General features: G+C 34.6%; 1 protein-coding gene across 1 annotated transcript in view; it reads right to left on the bottom strand.

Moving 5' to 3' along the window:
* Positions 1-19,854, bottom strand: part of EYS (eyes shut homolog) — a 1,591,614-nt gene that overhangs the window by 1,164,239 nt on the left and 407,521 nt on the right. The window contains exon 12 of the mRNA XM_053222617.1: positions 11,314-11,435. Within this exon, the coding sequence (XP_053078592.1) occupies positions 11,314-11,435 (122 nt within the window). The remainder of the gene's footprint in view (positions 1-11,313; positions 11,436-19,854) is intronic.

The following is a 19,854-nucleotide window of genomic DNA, read 5'->3' as shown; positions in this document are numbered from 1 at the left end:
TGACATTCTGACAACTGACATTTGACAAATGTTTGACATTCTGACAAATGACAGAAATCCATTGATAAAACTAGTTGGATTGGTAAATTTTAAGAGAAGATTGTTCTGCTCCCTTTTTCTACTAGAACACAAGAGCAAACTTCCTGATGGCTTAAGTGCAGTAATTGGTAACATTTGGGAAAAATGAGAAGTGGTTCATATTCTTAGAAAAAGGTTTCAAAAGCTTTGAATTTTTTTTGATGTTTGATTATCAGTATAACAGTTTTTAATAATGTAAAAGAAGGTGGGGGGGCTTACTTTTATGATTTCTTTGTTGTTAAGTTTTCTTTTAATTAAAATAGAAATTTGGGGTAAATTTTTAGCTTATTAAAATATACTTATAACTGGATTAAACCACAATATCTAAAAAGAACCTTTTCCTAGTATAAAAACTGGTTCATTCTTACATACATTTATTTAATGAGGTATGTCAGGGGCACCTTGGTGGCTCAGTCGATTAAGTGTCCAACTTTGACTTGGGTTGTGATCTCATGGTTCGTGAATTTGAGCCCTGCATCAGGTTCTCTGCTATCAGTGTGGAGCCTGCTTCGGGTACTCTGTCTCCCTCACTCTCTGCCCCTGCCCCACTTGGGCGCTCTCTTGCGCGCTCTCTCTCTCTCTCTCTCTCTCTCTCCCAAAAATAAACATTAAAGGGGCACCTAGGTGGCTCAGTCGGTGAAGTGTCTGACTTCGGCTCAGGTCTGACCTCACAGTTCATGGGTTCCGAGCCCCACATCAGGCTGTATGCTGACAGCTCAGAACCTGGAGCCTGCTTTGGAATCTGTGTCTCCCTCTCTCTCTGCCCTCCCCCGCTCATGCTCTGTCTCTCTCTCAAAAATAAACATTAAAAAAATAAATAAATAGACATTAATAAAATATCTCAAATGTCAAATTCTGAAAACTGTCATTCTTTAAAATTAAAATTATTTATTGAGGACACTTATCTTCACTAAATAGTTTTAGTATTTAAGCTTTAATATGCATAAATAAATTTCATGCCTTCACCTTGGGTAATTTCTGAATTGAGGTCATTTACTTGACATACTCCTAATATCTGCAGGATGGAAATTGGACTTCTAAAATCTGTTGCAAGGCAATAAATACCTGCTCTGAGTGCGTGGGACAGCAATCATTAATCTGCAATATATTTCTGCATATTTCCTCTCAGACTCCTATATCTTCATGACACTTCCACCAACTCTCAGTTTTCTCTTAGTGCCTATTGCTAGAGTCCTCCTTAATTTCGCATCCCACTCCAGGAGTGCTTTTTATGCTCCATAACCTGTTTCTGATTCTGCCAATCTCTCACTGACCAAAAATAAATATCACACCGAGTTCTAAAATGCACTGAACCACAATTACAGAGGGAACAATAAAAGTCCTTTCCTATCACACAATCAGTACTAAGCAGTTGGATAAACTGATCCAACTTCTCAGGTAGTCTGAGTCCCCAGCTCTTCAAGCTATAGCTTGTTTCAGTTACTGTAGTCATTAGCTTCTCATTGAATGAATTTGCCAGGCTGAGTATCCTACCACAGAGCAAAGCTGCTTAGTTTTTTAAGATTGCAAATTATTTTCCAGTACTATATTTCTAGTTCATAAGTAAGTTATACTCTAGCAACCTGCTTATAAGCCTAGAGACTTGCATTCCTGTGTTTCATTGCCTCTCTTAGGTCCAGTGCAATTGTACCTAGATTGTAAGTTTCTCTTACTGCATTTCTACTAATGAACTAACTCCATCTTTCCTAACCAATATTCCCTCTACAGCTCTGGTTATTTGCCAAGCTTAAGCAAGACCCAGTGAATAGCCATTCTCAGCCTATGCCAGGCTGCTTGTAACATTAAAGATCTGGTGTATTTTGGATGAAATTCCTATCTTAAGCTCCCACCCAAATCTTGGAGGAAAATCTCACTGGGTAGCAATCGGTTGGCATCACACTTTCAAATGCCAAGTACCCAACAAGCATTATGTATAGTAAAAACAGTATATTCTGGAAAAAAAATCCCTAAGACCCCATTCTGTTCAAAAGCCTTTCAAATAAATCCTCACCAATGTCCCTTAATGGGTTTGTCTGCTCCTTCCACACCAATGTCCTTTAATAGCCATTTCCTTGATGACTAGGGCTTCTAAAATAGAGCATCAGAACTAGCGGAAGATAGCACTTTTTCCATAAAAAGTTCCCATTTGAGAAAGAAGTGTTTAGCATACTAACTCTATCTTAATCATAAATTCACTTTTTAGAATTCTAGCTCTAAATCCTCCTCAGACCCAGTTAGTCTGCAGATGAGAAGCTGACACTTAAAATTTAATCTCAATGGCTGCATCCTATTACCTGTTGATAGTACCATTTCCTGAATCGACCTGTCCTCTCAACACCTCTCAGGACATTCCCCATTTTAGGCTTCCGGTACAGATTAGCATTAGGTGGGTGCTCTGTTCTCCAAAAAGAGGCTTACAAACATAAACTATTGCCATGGCTATACCCTTTTCCATGCAGTTCAAAGGACATGGATAGCCCAATATTTATGCATTATGGCTTTGCATGTGAATCTTCTGCAGAGTATTTTAAAAACTCAGATCTTATTTCCAATTTGCTAAATCAGAATCCCCAGGAGGTAAGTCCAAAATAAGCATGTATTTTTAGCAACAGCACAGGAGACTGCTGGAGTCTATTGAGGAGTCTCTGAAATACTGACTTGCTTTTGGGATTCTCATCTACCCTAGCTGCGTGAGTCATATGGACAACTGCACTCAAACTCTGTTACTTTCAGAGGTCCAGCATGGTATAGGACACGAAGAAAATCTTGAGAGAAGCATGTGATCTGCAGACCTGCCCTAACTGCTATGCATTACTGTGTGACCATGAGAAAACTACTTCACTTCTATGAGCATTATGTTTTTCTTCGTAAAATATATGTTCTATGATATACCAATGAACTATAATAGAAGTCCTGGAAAGGCAAACCATACTACAGAAAAAAAAAAGTGGTATCTATGTTTTCTGATAAGCCATATTCCTTGACTGTGTATTTAAAAAAGCTACAGGATCAGTAATAACACTCCAGACCAATATCTATGCCTATATGTTCATATAATCATTCACATTTATATTCACGTCAATCACATTGGTCTCTTTTGAGTTTTTGTTTCAAATATTTTTAAGTAGAGAGGATAGTTTTGTTTTTGGTTTCTTTTGGTTGTTTTTTTTGGTCTCGCTCTTTTAAGCACAGCAATTTGACGAAGGGAGATTTTCTTACTCTGAGAGGGCAGAAAAGGCCGGTACCTTAAATCAAGGGAACTGACCTGGAAGGCTGTGGGACTAAGATGTAAGTGACACTAACTAGATTAAAGGCCTGATGTCTGAAGACAGAGGGATCAGGACAAGGTGTTTTGCTTTGTGCCTATCAGATGCGGAGTGTTTAACCAGAAATGTAGCAATCTCACAGCAAGCCCTAAAGGATGGCTCAAGAGTCCCAATAGCCTGAGATCATGAAAACAAAAACTATCAGCAGCTGCCAAGTCTCTGGGACCTTGGCATGGGTACAAACTCCATGGGTTTCACACTCTATGAGAAAATCTAAAAATTGTTAAGGAGATATAAAGACCTCACCATTCAAATCATTCATTCATTTATTCATTATCCTTTATTTTCTTTCTCCTCTTTCTTTCTTCCTCCTTCCCTCCCTTCCTTTCTCTCACTTCTTTCCTCCTCCTCCTTCCCTACCTCTCTGTCTCTCTCTCTCTCTCAACAGTTAAATCATTACCATCATCGTCATTATCATGAAACATGGTACACATTTGTAAAGTGCTTTATATGTGACAGTACCTCATTTAATCTTCATAACAACTCTGCTATTAGTATCTCCATAACAAAGTTGCTATTAATATGCCCATTATTTAAATGAACTGACTGAGGCTTACAAAGGTTAAGTGACTTGTTCAAGGCAACACATCTAGTGAAGGCAAAGCTATCAATCTCAAAGTCCCATCCTCTTTTGTACATGCAGCCTTTTGGTTTTAAAGGGCATGCTGCAAAATTTAACCCTACTATAATCAAGATGATGCCACAGGCCACTCTCTATTATTTCAAACCAAAGTTTTTCATCAATTACAGAAAGAGGCTACTTATCTGCGAGCTGTAATTAATATGTACATATTATAACCAAGATAAGTTCAAATATTAATTGACCTGGGCTCCAGAGCTCGATTCCAGAAAGCTCTTGAAATCTGTTTAAACTAGGAGGGCAGGCCAAAAGGACAAGAATATATTCTCATTTCTGTGTATGTGCACACATGTGTGCATACACATTTGCACATATGCTTGCTTCCACAAATATACATCCACTTTCCAATTCAAAATTTCTTGGAATTTCTACCATTAATGAACTCCACACAGATGAATGGGGAGTTATGCTGACATGGTTAGCACCTAATGGAGTTCTTTACTGATGGGGACAAAAGACTTACTATCCTTTGACCATTGTTCTTGCCAGTTAATAATAAATTGTTGAGTCAACTTGTTCACATATGTGTATGTATGTGTGGGTTTCTCTTACTATCTTCTTAGAAAAAATATATAAACACGACAAAATAGTTTTAAAAATAGTCTTATATAGATTTAACTAATTAAAAATGGCATATATCCAAATAGCAAAGGATGATTTCTGGGAAAAGGAAATTATTGTGGACTATAACTATCTACTAAATTCTCAATATAAAGTGTGAAGCCTATAGTTGAGTCTTAGTTATAGTTATGTAAAGATAACAAGCAATAATATAAAAGTATAATACAATGTTCATATTGAAATAAGTTGAAGCTTACTCTGTCTCATAATTCTTTCAAAATAAACCCACTTATTGATGCATTTTGGGTAATATTGGCAATGCAAACATTATTTGATCAGTTCTAAATCATTTTTTTACCTGGACTATTTCTGGAAACTGTCCATTTTTATTAGAGAGTCTGAAAATGGAAAATTCCTCTCTCTGATCAGTTATGTTCTCACACAATATTTATGAAATGCAGTTCTGCTTGATAGATTTCTTAAACCTCAAAATTCAACCATCTGTAAATCTCACTTCTCTATAATGAGTCTTGGAATAAGGAATAAGGAAGAAGGGAAAATATGTCTGAGCTTCCAAAATAGATTTTACAAGTCCAAAGTTATTAAATCTCATGTATCTCTTTACTCAGGTGGATCAACAAATATTTTCTCAGGTTCTGTTTACTTTTACTTTGCATATAATCCTAACAGACTTGATTATCTATTTCAAGGCCATGACAGATTAAAACAGATTAGAGGGGAAGACATGGGGTACTTCAGATAGGCATATTCACTGTGATAAAAATTTACTATTGAGGGGACTATATTGAAAGAATTGTACAAACCATCAAATAAATGAACTAATTTTTTATATTAGTCTTGGCTTATACAAGAAAAACAATTTTGTTATCTACTCTATTATAGAAACAATAGAAAGCTGACAGCCATCATAATAAATGTTATGTTAAATTATTCTCAATAAACTCTTAAAGTAAGGATTTGTATAATGAAAGGTAGAGATTTGGGTAATAAAAAATAAGCAGATTATACATAAACAAAAATAGGTTATTTAGAATGGACGTGGCAAAAGGACTTCATTTTGTGTTACATCATTTCAATGCCTCTTTTATCAATGGGTTTGGTTGTTAGCTAATGTCTCAAGATTTAGATTAAACTTTTGGCTGAATATTCACTACTGAAGATGTTGCAACTAATCAAGTAGATCAAAACACTCAAATAAACCTTTGTGATATCACTGTAATTAATCAGTCATTGATTATTTTTAATACTTTAAATACAATTTGAACCATTATACCCGCCCTCTATGAAAAACTATAATTTCATGCATAGATTTTCTGATTAGCAAATGTCAATACACAAAGTGTCACTTCACTAAGTTATTACAAAAGAAGAGAAAGCAATATATTATTATCTCCCTCACAAAATGATTGGAATGAAAAAATTATATTTATTCTTTTTGTCTTAAAAACAAAAGCACTAAAACAGATGGAAGAATCCAAAATAAAAGATACAATGAAATATGCTACTAAAAACTCAGAGGATAAATCTCTCGATTTTTCAAACCATTGTTTATTTCTTTTTTAAGGGGCTAAATTGTGAGTTGTCAGTACAAATGAAACAAAAACCTCTGTGTTCCACTTGTGATATCACAGACGTTTTGAGCTAGAAAATGCCATCTAGATACCCAGTCCAGTGATTCTCAAATATAAGTACACATCAGAATCACATAGAATTATAAGATATCCAGGTACCAGATGGATCCATCTACTAAATCAGAATTTTAAGCATGTGTATTTTCAAAGGCAACCCCCTGGTTAAGAGCAATTGTGTACAACTCTTTGATTTTATTGAAGAAACCGATAATCAAACTAAAAAGTCTAATAAGAAGTACTTGTTATGTATATTCTGGCATTTAAATAAAATGGAAAACTACATCGTTCTTAAATTAATAAAATAGTGCCAAATACAGTGGACAGTGACTGTTCTATCAGTTTATTTTATGGTTCCAATAAGTTGTGACTTGTAGTAAATCATAGAACAAATCCATATCATTGTCAATCTCCAAATCTTCTCTCTAGCCTTTTGTTACTCAAAACTTACAAGATATTTAACCTAATCGCCTTTGAAAAATGAATAATAAAAATTCTCTTTTTTGGAGGTTTACTATTTCAGATAACATTCTACAGGACCCACAACTTAAAAGCAATACTAATATACAACACAGCCATAGTAGAGATTAAACATAAGAGCTAAAACATTTGAGAATTGATAAATTTTTTCATCTTCCTTTATAACAGAAGTTATTGAGAATAAAATTGTCACTTTCTTTTTTGGCCACAAAAATGATTTTTTTTTTCTCCATCAGGAAGTATTAGGCAGTTTGGTGTGTTTGAAAAATTCTAGAGCTCCCAAGGTCTGACACTAAGTCAGAGTCTCTGCTACTCTCCATCAAGTGAGATTAAGCAAATCTTTATGGAGAGGGAGGGCATGAAAGAAATAAAGGGTTTTGTATTTGGCCAGAGAACAGTTGGACGGATTCCACACTGATGGAGGGTTTGTAATCCTAGAGAGAGAGCAGAACCAGAGGTTTTACTGGTTCCCATTGGATATGTTTAAGGGACAACTGGGACCTGACTACTAATTAGCTAAGCACCATGCCCTTGAGGGATGCAGAAAAGGTCCTGGGAGCCAAATCTGGTATGAAAGGATTGGAATCATTTGGCAAATTAACTCATATTTGAAAGGAGCATGGGGATGACAAAATGGGCATGTCAGTAGCAGCCAAGATGAACTAAGGGGCAGAAGTTACTCCCTCATGATCCTCTGTGTTTACTCTCCAATCCCAAAGGGAGGAGATAGGCAATTTCAAATGACAAATGTGGATTTTTCAAACATATGGTGGTGAAGGTAAAGGCAGTTTTATTTTTCACTAGAAAACACATAAATTCAGTTTGGATTTTGCACTGGAGTGTTTGGCAGAAAATGTATATCTGTAGTGTACTAGCATATATAGTATGTGTAAATTTTAACATAGTTGCATATGAATAAAAACTTTGTCCTTTCCAGGTTTGTTCTACTGCACTAGTTTTGCTTCTGCACTGTAATCAAAATTAAGCATTCATTATTCATGTAAGATACAGAGGAAAATGAAAGTAAAATGAGGGGGAAAATACTTGAATAATTTGATCATACATATTTAAATAACCACAAAGAAATACTTATTCTCAAATATAACTAAGAAAGTTACATGAGAAAATAAATCCTATTCTACCCATTCTTAACATTTGTGTCTTATTATGTGTTGAGCATTCAAGTGTTTTCTTTTTTCTCTCATTGACTTCTCAGGTTTACTGAACCATAAAGAAGGGAAAGAAGAAAACTGGCTCATTGTTACAAAATACTTCTCATCCTGGTTTCAAAGTCTTCTGATTTTCTGCTTTTTATCTAAACTCATAGTCATGATGCTACATGTAATCGTAAAGAAATGCTCCAAATGTAAAAATGCTAATTTAAAGCTACACCCATACCAAATTCAAAGAAGAAGCAAGCCTAATGTCAGTGGCATTGCCTGGATGGGTTTGGAAAGGTCTGCTCATAAAAAAACAAAACAAAACAAAAACAAACAAACAAACAAAAACAGGCTGATGACTCTTACAGCCAAATGTAAGTGCCCTATAGGTTGAATAAAGTCATCTTTCTGTTTATCATAATTATTAAATATTTTACAGAAACATCACCCTCCATGGCTTTCTTTTTCTTTTATACTCCAAAGCCTTCAGCATTTCATGGTTTGTCTTTTTCCAATATGTTGGTGAAAGATAGCAAATATGAATCTCAAATTGGACTTTTTTTTCTTCTTCTTCTTCTTTTTTTTTTTTTTTTTTGATTGATTGAGAAAGAGAGAGAGAGAACAAGAAGAGCCTGAGCAGGGGAGGGACACAGGAAGAGGAAGAGAGAGAAGCCCAAGCAGGCTCCACACCTAGCAAAAAGCCCCACACAGGGGATTCCATCCCACAACTATGAGATCACAACCTGAGCTGAAATTGAGTTGGGCGCTCAACCAACTGAGCCACCAAGGTGCCCCTGGACCTTGCTTTATTTCAATTATTATTATATTTTTTTAGCCAGGCTTTATTTAAAAATTTTGAGTTTTTAGCTCTTTCTGCTTTTTTTCCTATTTATTATTATAATATATAATGTATTACTTTTTAATAATATAGTATTTATCCTACACAAAAATCCAATATTTAATATAATATTGGTGTAATAGTTAACTTGGCAGACTTGAACTCAAAGGAAAGACTGACCTTTTAACTGGGTCCTGGAAGGTAACCTCTGAGCATTGGAATATTCTGCCTGAGAACAGTGTCCTTGACACCTAATGACATAATATATGTACACATTGTGAAATGCTTACTACAGTAAGGTTAATTAACACATCCTTCATGCCACATAGTCACCTTGTGTGTGTGTGTGTGTGTGCACGTGGTGGTGTTGGTGAGTATGCTTTATATATACTCTCTTAGCATATTTCAAGTACGCCATAAAGTATTAACTATAGTTATCATGCTGTACATCAGATCTTTTTAAAACTGATGGCTTATGCCCTTTGACCAGTGTCTCCATTTTCCCCCCAACTGCCAGCTGCTGTTAACCATCCTACTCACTGTTTCTGTGAGTCTCACTTTTTAAAAATTCTTATTTTTCTTTATTCTGATTATAACAATTTCTGGAAGTAGGTATTAAGACTTTAAACTATTACAAATCTAGAGTTAGTTTGAATAGCTGCTAACTGGCAATTTATAAAATGAATGAGAGAAATACTGTACTTGGAAATTCTATTCTTTGATATGATAGTTTCTAAAGCTGCAGTCCCTCTGTCAAATGATTGGCTTAGTATCAGACTGATAAGCTGTGGCAAAGTCAGGTCTAGAACTGGAGTCTCATAGTTATGGGTATGAAGTTCTTTCTACTAGAATAAACTTCTATTATTGCTGAAGTTATTGCTGAAATACTAGCCTAAAATAAAGTTTAACTGCTATGGAAATTAAATGACTTACCTGCAAGTAAAAACAAACAAACAAACAAACAAACAAACAAACTCTGACTCAAGCCATATTAAAAAATAATCCATAAGTGATCTCACATTATTAGATCCAAGGGATTTCATTCAGGAGTTCAACAACTGATCAAGCACCAGGTTTCTTATGTCTTTCAGCTCTGCCACCTTCATGGTCACTCATCATTTGGGAGCACCCTACTCTCTTCCATGGGCTCTCAAAAGGGCAACAGTAATTACAAGTATAAAATCTAGATGTTATGGGGTGTCTGGGTGGCTCAGTTGGTTAAGCATCCAAATCTTGATTTCAGCTCAGGTCATGATCTCATGGTCATGAGGTCGAGACCCACGTGGGGCTCTGAGCTGAACACTGACCTGCTTGGGATTCTCTCTCTCCCTTTCTCTCTGCCCCTCCCCTGTTCACACATACTTTCTTTCTCAAAATAAATATATAAATAAACATTTTTAAAAAATCTAGATGTTAGAGGGCTAGAAGAGGACACACCTACCTTTTACTTAACATCCTATACACAGGTAAGGAAGCCTTTTCTCAGACAGAATGCCACTCTTACCTTAGAGACCAGCATACAGTCACAGGGCCCACTGTTTCAGGATTCCCCCAAAGTGGGATGGGATTACTATGACTAAGACAAAGCATCTGATAGGAACAAAGACAAAGCAACAGGGCCATATACTTAATATATACTTAAATGGTATCTAGGTATCTGATGCACCATCTGTTTCTGGTCATGGCCATCTGAACATTAATTATAATTCTCCATTTGGATGCCTGCCTTATGGGAAAGAAACCACTTGCCACAAATTATCCTTTCACTGTAAAAACAAACAATGTCAGTACACTGATAGTCAAAATACATCAATGAAAATGAGTCTGTCTTTCAAAGCATTTTCTTCTAACTTCAACTATGGTAGTCCTTTGTGAAAATCAGCTTTGTTGCTAAAGGATAAACTATAAGCCTGTACTAGTATTGAAGCATTAACCTGTGTTGTATGTCATTTATTTTCTGAAGCCAGTCAGTGAAGCCACCTTGAGTAGATATTTTTTATGTCAGGCTTTCTGATAAATGAGAAGCCTGAAGGGATCCCATTGATTTGCCAACTGTGTCACAGTCCGTTTAAGGCAGAATGGCACATGCTTATGACAAAGGTGATGACAAATGGATATGTACTGAAGGGACAGCACCAACACAGATGAATGAAGGAGTTGATGGAAGTATACAACACAAGATAGAAAGCAAAATCAAATTTAAGATTATAAATGTCAATGAAATATATAAAATACCTTGAATTATATAAAAGTAGGTACATATCAGACTAACATCATTTTTAGAATAATTCTGAAATTTAACAGAAATTCAGTATTACTAAGAATTGTAAATCCAAAGAATGAAACTGTTGCTTTATAATATTTACATCAACTATACATAGGAGTGGATAGAACACCTTTTTATTACTATTAAGTTAAAATAATATTGCTTGAATTTCTTTTTTCTAATCTTAATCAGCATATATATGTATACATATATATGTATCTCAACATGACATATAGACAAATGCTAAATATATTTGTATGGGTTAATTTATGCTGCCCACATTAAGGTACATTAATAATATTCATGGATACTAACGAGATGCAGATCTTTGAAGGTAGACTTGTGCTCACAGGCATTCAAGATGCAGTCATCAGTGTCCTGTTCACATCTCAGGCCAGCAAAACCCGGTTTGCATAAGCAGGAGAAGCCATTAACCACTGAGAACAAGAGAGAAGAGAAAATAATATGTCTTTAATAATGGTATGGGTAATGCTAATCATTCTAAAGAATGTTGTATGAAACTAAATACATTTCACTTTTAACCAAAGAAAATGTGAATTCACAGCTCTCTACAATATTTTCTAAGTAACTATTTTGCTCAGTTCTATTTAGCTTAAAACTTTAATTTGAAATTAGAACCATCACAATAAACATTTGATAAGTTCGCAAAGCAACAATGAAAATATCCAATTTTCTTCTTCTTTCTTCCTTCTCCTCCTCCTCCTCCTCCTTCTCCTCTTCTCCTTCTCCTCTTCCGCTCTTGTCGTCATCATCGTTGTCATCTTCTTCTTCTTCTTCTTCTTCTTCCTTCTCTCTGTCTCTCTGTCTCATCAGTAAACAATACCTATGATAAATAGGCTACTTTTACATCAATTAACTTTTCCTGGACTGTTTTAGGTTTAATACACAAGAAGTTAACTGGTCGTTAAAGTGTGTGTGTGTGTGTGTGTGTGTGTGTGTGTGTGTGTGACAAGTTACATTAAAGTGGGTATGTCTGAAAGTTGATATTCAACCACTTAAGCCTTAGTTAAAAAGAGCTTTCACATTTCATCATGATCTTTTAAAAGTAATAATCAGAATCCGTCCTCTATTTTATCATTAACGATAGAAAAAGAACGGTCTCGGAAGCATCTCAAGGAAGTGGTGACAGTATGAATTGCAGTTAGAGCAGGCAAGGATTTATGGCTGCTTTTAGTCAGTCCCTGGGTTCTTCATTATTCCTGAGACTTAGCGTGTAACCTACACTGCCACTCTGCTTCTGTGCATGTATCTACTATTGCTTTCATTAAGTGTTGAGGTCCTGGGTGGCAACAGCATTTTCAAGACATTGTGTGGTAGTTAGCTGGCTTCTAGACTTCTGTCTGCAGCCATGCTTTTGTACAGCACTTGTACCTGGGCCTTTAAAGAAAATCAGTCCACAGCTGTCAAGAAGAGACAAGGGAGACACAAGAATGGCAGCCCTCTGGAGAGGATTTTATTTTACTTTTTTCATGTAACATAGCATTCTAATTTTTAACATCTCACTGAATCAAAATAATTAATAAATATACAAGTAGAGTTGTAAATAAATTAATGAGAAAGATGAGATCAGTTACGCTTCCTTATATATTATAGATGGCATTATATATGTTAACAAATTAAAATTAAATGTTACATGTAATTAGACATTGTAAAGTATCATCAATCATAATGGTATTTAAAAATGTTAATGATTATAAATTCAAGTCTGGATACTGATGCAAATTGGCAAGTGACAAAAAACCAGAGTCAAACTAACTTTCTGTGTAGATAGAAATATTCTCTATGCAGATTGATGAATTATTTTAAAAGAAAAACAACAACAATAGAGACATTTAAATTAGCAAATCTCTGTCTGAAAGAGATTATTGTTAGGAAATAAAGTTTGCTTTTATTATCAAGAAATACGCTTTCTGAATGTTGACTATTCTGGGCTAAGAAGCTAAGAAAAGAAGCACATGAGAGCTTAGGGAATTCAATTGGATACTACAGGGGAAATAAATAAACAAACGCACATACATAATTGTTTAAAATTTAAACCAAAGAAACAAAAAATGTTTTTTCCCCCACATCTAATTTGTTAACTATGGGCTATGTGGTAACTTATCAACATTTTATTAGGAAATACTTTTTAAGAATATTACCTGGTTTGGTTTTATTGTTTTTACCAGAAAATACAGTCACTGTTTTTATTAGTTCTTCTTTATAACTATTCCACATTCTTGATTTGAATTGAAATTTTCATCAGATAAGCCCTGTATGATTCTGGATATATTTTTATACTTAAAAATATTTAAATATACACCAAACATCATATATTAGTTGTACTGAATCAAAGCTTCGATATGACAAAACTTCAGGGTGAAAATACAGAGATATTTTAATAATGTATTGCCAATATGGTGAATAAACTCGTTTGAAAGTTAAAATTGCATATTTACATTTTAATAATTATTTCTCACATACAGTCATGTAATAAATACTGAATCAGAAATTTTGGCTTACCAAATTATTTTATTTTTGAGAAAATATTAAGAATATAATGTCTTAGAATTAAGCTGATAGCTATTAACATGTACGATCTAATTTTTAATAAATGTTTTGGTTCTCTGGTAGTTAAATCTCAAATTATACTATGGATCATTCTATTATGAAACAGATTAATATATCAGGTATCCAAGGTTTACATTTTCCATAATACATTATATATTACCTCCAAAATTTTAATAGGTAGCACTGTATTATAAGTAGCATATTTGAAAGTATATTTTGTTATTGTATAAGGAATTATGATTTAAAATATTTTAGACCTTTTTTTATTTATTATTATTATTATTTTTTTAAGTTTTTAAATTCCATATAGTTAATATACAGTGTGATATTAGTTGCAGGTGCACAACAGTGTGATTCGACACTTCCATACAATAGCTGATGCTCACCACAACTTACAAAAATCATATGAATATTATAAATATATGTCACTCGGAATATATCAGAACTGCCCTATATATAACCATATATAACCGTTATTCTAGGGCTACCCAGATCTAAAAATGTTGCTAACCACTCTCTCAGGCATACCATCCTGTCCCTTCCTTATTTTGTAGTGAACATCAGAAATTGAAAAGTCATTCCCAGCATCCCCAAATACCTATGGGCCTGAGGTCAGAAATATGATAATAGTGATTTATTTCAAGGTAATTTGAAAATACAATTTTTTATATTCTTTAAAAAATTTTTTAATGTTTATTTATTTTTGAGAGAGAGAGACAGAAAGACAGAGTGTGAATGGGGGAGGGGCAGAAAGAGAGGGAGACACAGAAGCAGAAGCAGGCTCCAGGCTCTGAGCTGTCAACACAGAGCCCCACGCGGGGCTCGAACTCACAAGCTGTGAGATCATGACCTGAGGCGAAGTCGGACGCCAACCGACTGAGCAACTCAGGCGCCCCTGTATTTTTTGTATTCTTAAAAATACAATTTTTAAAGTGACAAAATCTGAAAGAAGAAAAAAAAAGAAAAGAGAAAAATGATGGTAATGTCGGTTCAAATCAGGAGTAGCAAATAGGTGGCCCACAGCCCCAAAATGTATCTTGCTTAGCTTCCATATGTGTTAGAAGAGTTAATTCTACATTAATATCAACATAGATATTCCAGTTTGCAAGGGCCCCACTACTACCTGTTGTTTTAAACTTGGGCTGCCTCACTTAATTTGAAAAAAGTGAGTTATATTCCTTAATGTCATACATTTGCAAAGCATTGGTTTAAAGAAACTTAATTCATAATTCAGTGAATTATACCATTTCAAAATAAAATGACTTTCTATTAAAATGTTTTTTTCCTTGATTACATTATCTATTTACTGAGGGATCACATAAAAATATATTTTAAAGAGGTAAAATAAAACAAAATAAGATGGACAGCTTTTTGTCAACATCCTTCTAGCTCTTTCTTTCCTCTTAATGCCCCTTAGCCACATCCATTTCACAGAGCTATTTTGTGCCATTTTGCCTGTGTCTCCATAAAAATTACCCATCTTAGGCAGGTTCTTCCATGGCTAAATCTATGTTCTGAAAAATGTTATGTTTATTTATTTTTGAGAGAAAGGGAGGGGGCGTACAGAAAGAGGAAGACAGAAGACCCAGATTAGGTTCACTGCTGTCAGCACAGAGCCCGATTCGGGGTTCAAACTCACAAACACTGGGATCATGACCTGAGCTGAAATCAACAGCTGCTTAACTGACTGAGCCACCCCAGGTGCCCCAAAATCCATGTTATAATACCCAGTATTTTTTTTTCTTTCTCCCCTTCATACCTCTGATTTTTCCTGTTCTTCCTATCATCTTCTTTTTCCTCTGTAAATTTAAAGGAATACATATTCTGGTGGGAGGAAATGTGTGTGTGTGTGTGTGTGTGTGTGTGTGTGTGTGTAATAGATGGGATAAAATAATGATTTGTTTTAAGTCACTGAAAATAGTGCTTCTCCTACCTACAAATAAACACTCTTAAAAACCTACCATTAAAAATAAAGGAAAGAAAGGCTAATTCTAACATTAGAACATAGAAGCCACATCTCATTACATTTTCTCATTTGCTACCATTATGACTTATAAAAATATAAATGAATTCATCAGATGTGGGGGTGTTTTGTGAAAATAACGGGGTTGGCTTTGATATTCAGGGCAGGATAAAGTCAGTAAATAATCAAGGTTGCATACTGAGTTATTTCATTACTATGTCAGATTCTAAGTTGGACTACTCTACAGGCATTGCTGCGGCTGAGTGAACTCACTGTCATAGCAATAACCGTGCGGGCAAGGGCTGGAACTGCACTCATTGACCTTGATCTCACAGTGTTGACCTGCAAAGCCTTTCCCACATGGACACTGGTACCCAAGAGGAGACATTTCCAGATCCATTGTCTCTCCACACACAGCTCCACTCTCACAAGGATTACTAGCCTCACAAGGCTCCAAATCACAAGAAGAACCTGAAAGGAAAGAATCAGAGTGTCAGTGTTTACTTAATGAACAAATCCCCCTGACTGCTGTCAGTTGCTTGGCATTTGTCTGCATAAATGGATTCAACTTAGTCTCTAGGCAAAGGTTCATAATTCTCTTCGATATTATCATTGTGATTCTCTCTCTCTACATTACAATTTAAGAAAGAAATGTTATTTATGATTTCTATGCTTCATCTAACAAAGTACCAGCAGGCAGCAATGTTAAGTGACAGCATTTTTTAAAACCCTATTTTGTTTCTTCATACTTCATACCTCTTGTTCAACAATGTTCTCTGAAGACATTGCAATTAAAAAAGTACATTATTGATGATTTGATGCTCCCTGTGTTTTGTTTTGTTTTTTGTACCCTGGAGGCTGCTATCACTATCAGCTTTTCTTGATAGATTTGTTGCTATACTCAAAATAAGTAAACAATGAAAAAAGAACATTTTGATAAGGCTTTAATCTTGAGTAACACCTCAGCCCTGAAACTAAGTTTTAAATTTTACTCAGAGGATGTATCTACATAAAGCAATTGTCATTGGGTAAAATATACAGAAGTATTTGGAGATATAAGTAAGATGGCTGACCCAAGGTAATTTAAAAAGTGAAGCATAAACAGCATTAAGTTGTTCAACAAAGCAAAATCATTATTCAGGTGTCAGTTTTCCAGACATAATAAAAATATTTGTATATTAACTATTTGGCAAGTTTTTAAATAATAGCATTCATTCACCAAACATGTAGAATATATGTATACTTCTAAGGCTTCTAAAAGTGCCTTGGTGAATACCTGAGAGAAGAACATATCCAGCAACCATAAGTCCTTTAACTGCTCAGATTTTCTTAGTAACTTCACAACTATAGGGATGAAGGGATGATAAAATGAACTGGGATAAGAGAGAAAGCTTTCAAAGTTTTTGAACTACAGTGGTAGTTGGAGAAATTCTAAAACCTCAGGATGCCTATGGTTCTCCCAACTTTTTTTCTTGATAACAAGAAAAAAGGTAAGACAACCCTAGCAACTGCTGAAGATATCAGCAATGTATAATAGTGAAAGACTTAATATAGTTAGTGCCCATAAAATAAGAGCAAAAGAAACTGTACTAAGTTGAACACACAATGCTTCAAGTTCCAAATACAGTGAAAGAAGTAAAAATAAAAACTACTTCCAAAGAGCATAAAAATAAGTAGTTCCTTAAATTAAAACATCTATTAAGTGGTTTTATTTTTTCAAGAGCTATAGTATAGTGTGGAGAATTCAAATAGGAACAAGACCTGTTCCTTCTCCTTAAAACATTAAGAAATTGAAGTATATTGCAAATGGTGCATTCCTAGATACTATTTTATCATAATGAAAGTATTTTCTTTGCAAAATAAGAGAAATGACATCGAACAACATTCACCAGAAACACATAAAACAATGAATTATCCTTAACAAAAAGTTCTCATGCATACCCTTCTTTCTAATTACCTACTTCTAAATATTTAATTGTGAGAATAGGTGTTTTGCTTTGCTCGTGAGAAGTTAATTTAGCTTGTCTCTTTCATAAATAGTTGCATGCATATAATCCATTAGATTGCCGAACAGTAATTTATACTCATATTTGAGAAATCATTCATGATATTCTCTTTTACAGAATACTCAGGGGTTCACTGTACCTTGAATACTATGTTCACTGTACCTTGAATACTGCACCGTGAATACTATGATTTGTATATTATTAATTCACTATATAAATACTTAATGAACCCCTACTAGGTGATGAACAATGAGGTAGAAGTTGGGGTTATAAACAATGAAGGCTCATATAAGCAAGTAAATCAATGCAGTACAATAAGTGGTAAATGTGGTCAATTTCTCATGTTAAAGAATCACCATAGCAGGAGGAATTCTATTATGCCCTCCATGATCCCCACCCGCAGGGTACATGACCTGTAGAATCCTCTCCTTTTGAGTATGGGTGAGATTTGAGAATGTAATAAAATATCACTCCCATGATTATATTACATTATATGGCAGAAAGGATTTGTGGAAATAATTAAAGTCACCTGATCAGATGACTTTGAGTCAATGAAAAGAGAGATTATCTTGGGAAGCTCTGACAAAATAAGGTGTGACTTTAAAAGAAGTGAAAGGCATTCCGATTACCTGGAAGGGAGAGGAAACTAAGAAAACAATCTCATTTACAAGGACAGTAGAAATTATAAAATTCCTACAAATAAATTTAACCAAGGAAAGAGATGTATTCTGAAAACTATAAAACATTTATGAAAGAAATTGAAGTTGAAACACATAAAAACGAAAGATATCACATGCTCTTGGGCTGGGAGAACAAATATTGCTAAAATGTCTGTACTACCCAAAGCAATCTACACATTTAATGTGGTCCATATCCAAATACCAACAGCATTTTTCACAGAACTACAACAAATAATACAAAAATTTGTATGGAACCAGAAAAAAACCCAAATAGTCCAAGAAATCTTGAAAAAGAATAAAACTGGAGGTATCACAATTCCAGGTTTCAAGATACACTACAAAACTAAAGTAAGCAAAACAGTGTGGTCCTGGCACAAAAGTAAACACATAGATCCAGGAAACAGAATAGAAAACCCAGAAATAAACCCAAAATTATATGGTCAAATAATTTTTGACAAATCAGGAAAGAATATCCAATGTTAAAAGACAGTCTCTTCGACAAATGATGCTGGGAAAACTGGACAGCTACATTCAAAAGAATGAGGCTGGACCACTTTCTTATACCATACAGAAAAATACATACAAAATGTACTGAAGACCTAAATGTGAGACTTGAAACCATAAAAATCCTATGAGAAAGTTCAGGCAGTAATTTCTCTGACATCAACTGTAGCAACATTTTTCTAGATATGTCTTCTGAGGCAAGGGAAACAAAAGCAAATATAAACTATTAGGACTACGTCAAAATAAAAAAACTTCTGCACAGTAAAGGAAACAATTAACAAAACTAAAAGACAACCTACAGAATAGGAGGAGATATTTGCAAATGACGTATCTGATAAAAGGTTAGTATCCAAAATATATAAAGAACTTATACAACTCAACAACCAAAACAAATAATCCAATTAAAACATGGACCAAAGACATAAACAGATGTTTCTCCAAAGAAGACATACAGATGGCCAACAGACACATGAAAAGGTGCTCAATATCACTAATCATGAGGGAAATGCAAATCAAAACCATAATGAGAAAACACTCCACACCTCTCAGAATGACTAAAAAAAAACAAAACAGAACAAAAACAAACAAACAAACAAAAAAACCCACAAGAAACAAGGTTGGCAAGGATGTGGAGAAAAAGGAATCCTTGTGCACTGTTGGTGAAAATGCAAACTGGTGCAGCCACTGTAGAAAACAATTTGGATATTCCTCTAAAATTAAAAATACAATTACCATGATCTAGTAATTTCACTACCAATAGGTACACAAAGAATACAAAACACTACAGGAATCAGTGCTATCTATTGGCTCAATGGAATCTTTTTTCTATTCATGCAACTTTAACAAAGAACCTATCCAATGACACTTGCTTTTGCCTCCTTTTGAGGATTTTGTGGAAATGGGACATTGTGTTGTCATTAAACACATTCATCACTTGCACTGCTACAGCCTTATTCGGGTGGTGCATTCATACAAAAGTTTGCACTCTTTTCCATATTTTACACATCTCCCTAACCTCATTTGAAATAAGGAATTCCTCAGCCTTTTTCTCCTTCTCCTCTGCAGATGAGGTGCAGATGTAGACTTCTTATAAAATCTTGCAATTTCGTCCACTCACATACTTTGTTAGTAC

Source organism: Acinonyx jubatus, chromosome B2, assembly GCF_027475565.1.
Source record: "Acinonyx jubatus isolate Ajub_Pintada_27869175 chromosome B2, VMU_Ajub_asm_v1.0, whole genome shotgun sequence".
Taxonomy (NCBI): Eukaryota; Metazoa; Chordata; class Mammalia; order Carnivora; family Felidae; genus Acinonyx; species Acinonyx jubatus.
The sequence above is the reverse complement of the archived record's forward strand: the minus strand, read 5'-3'. Positions and strand labels throughout refer to the sequence as shown.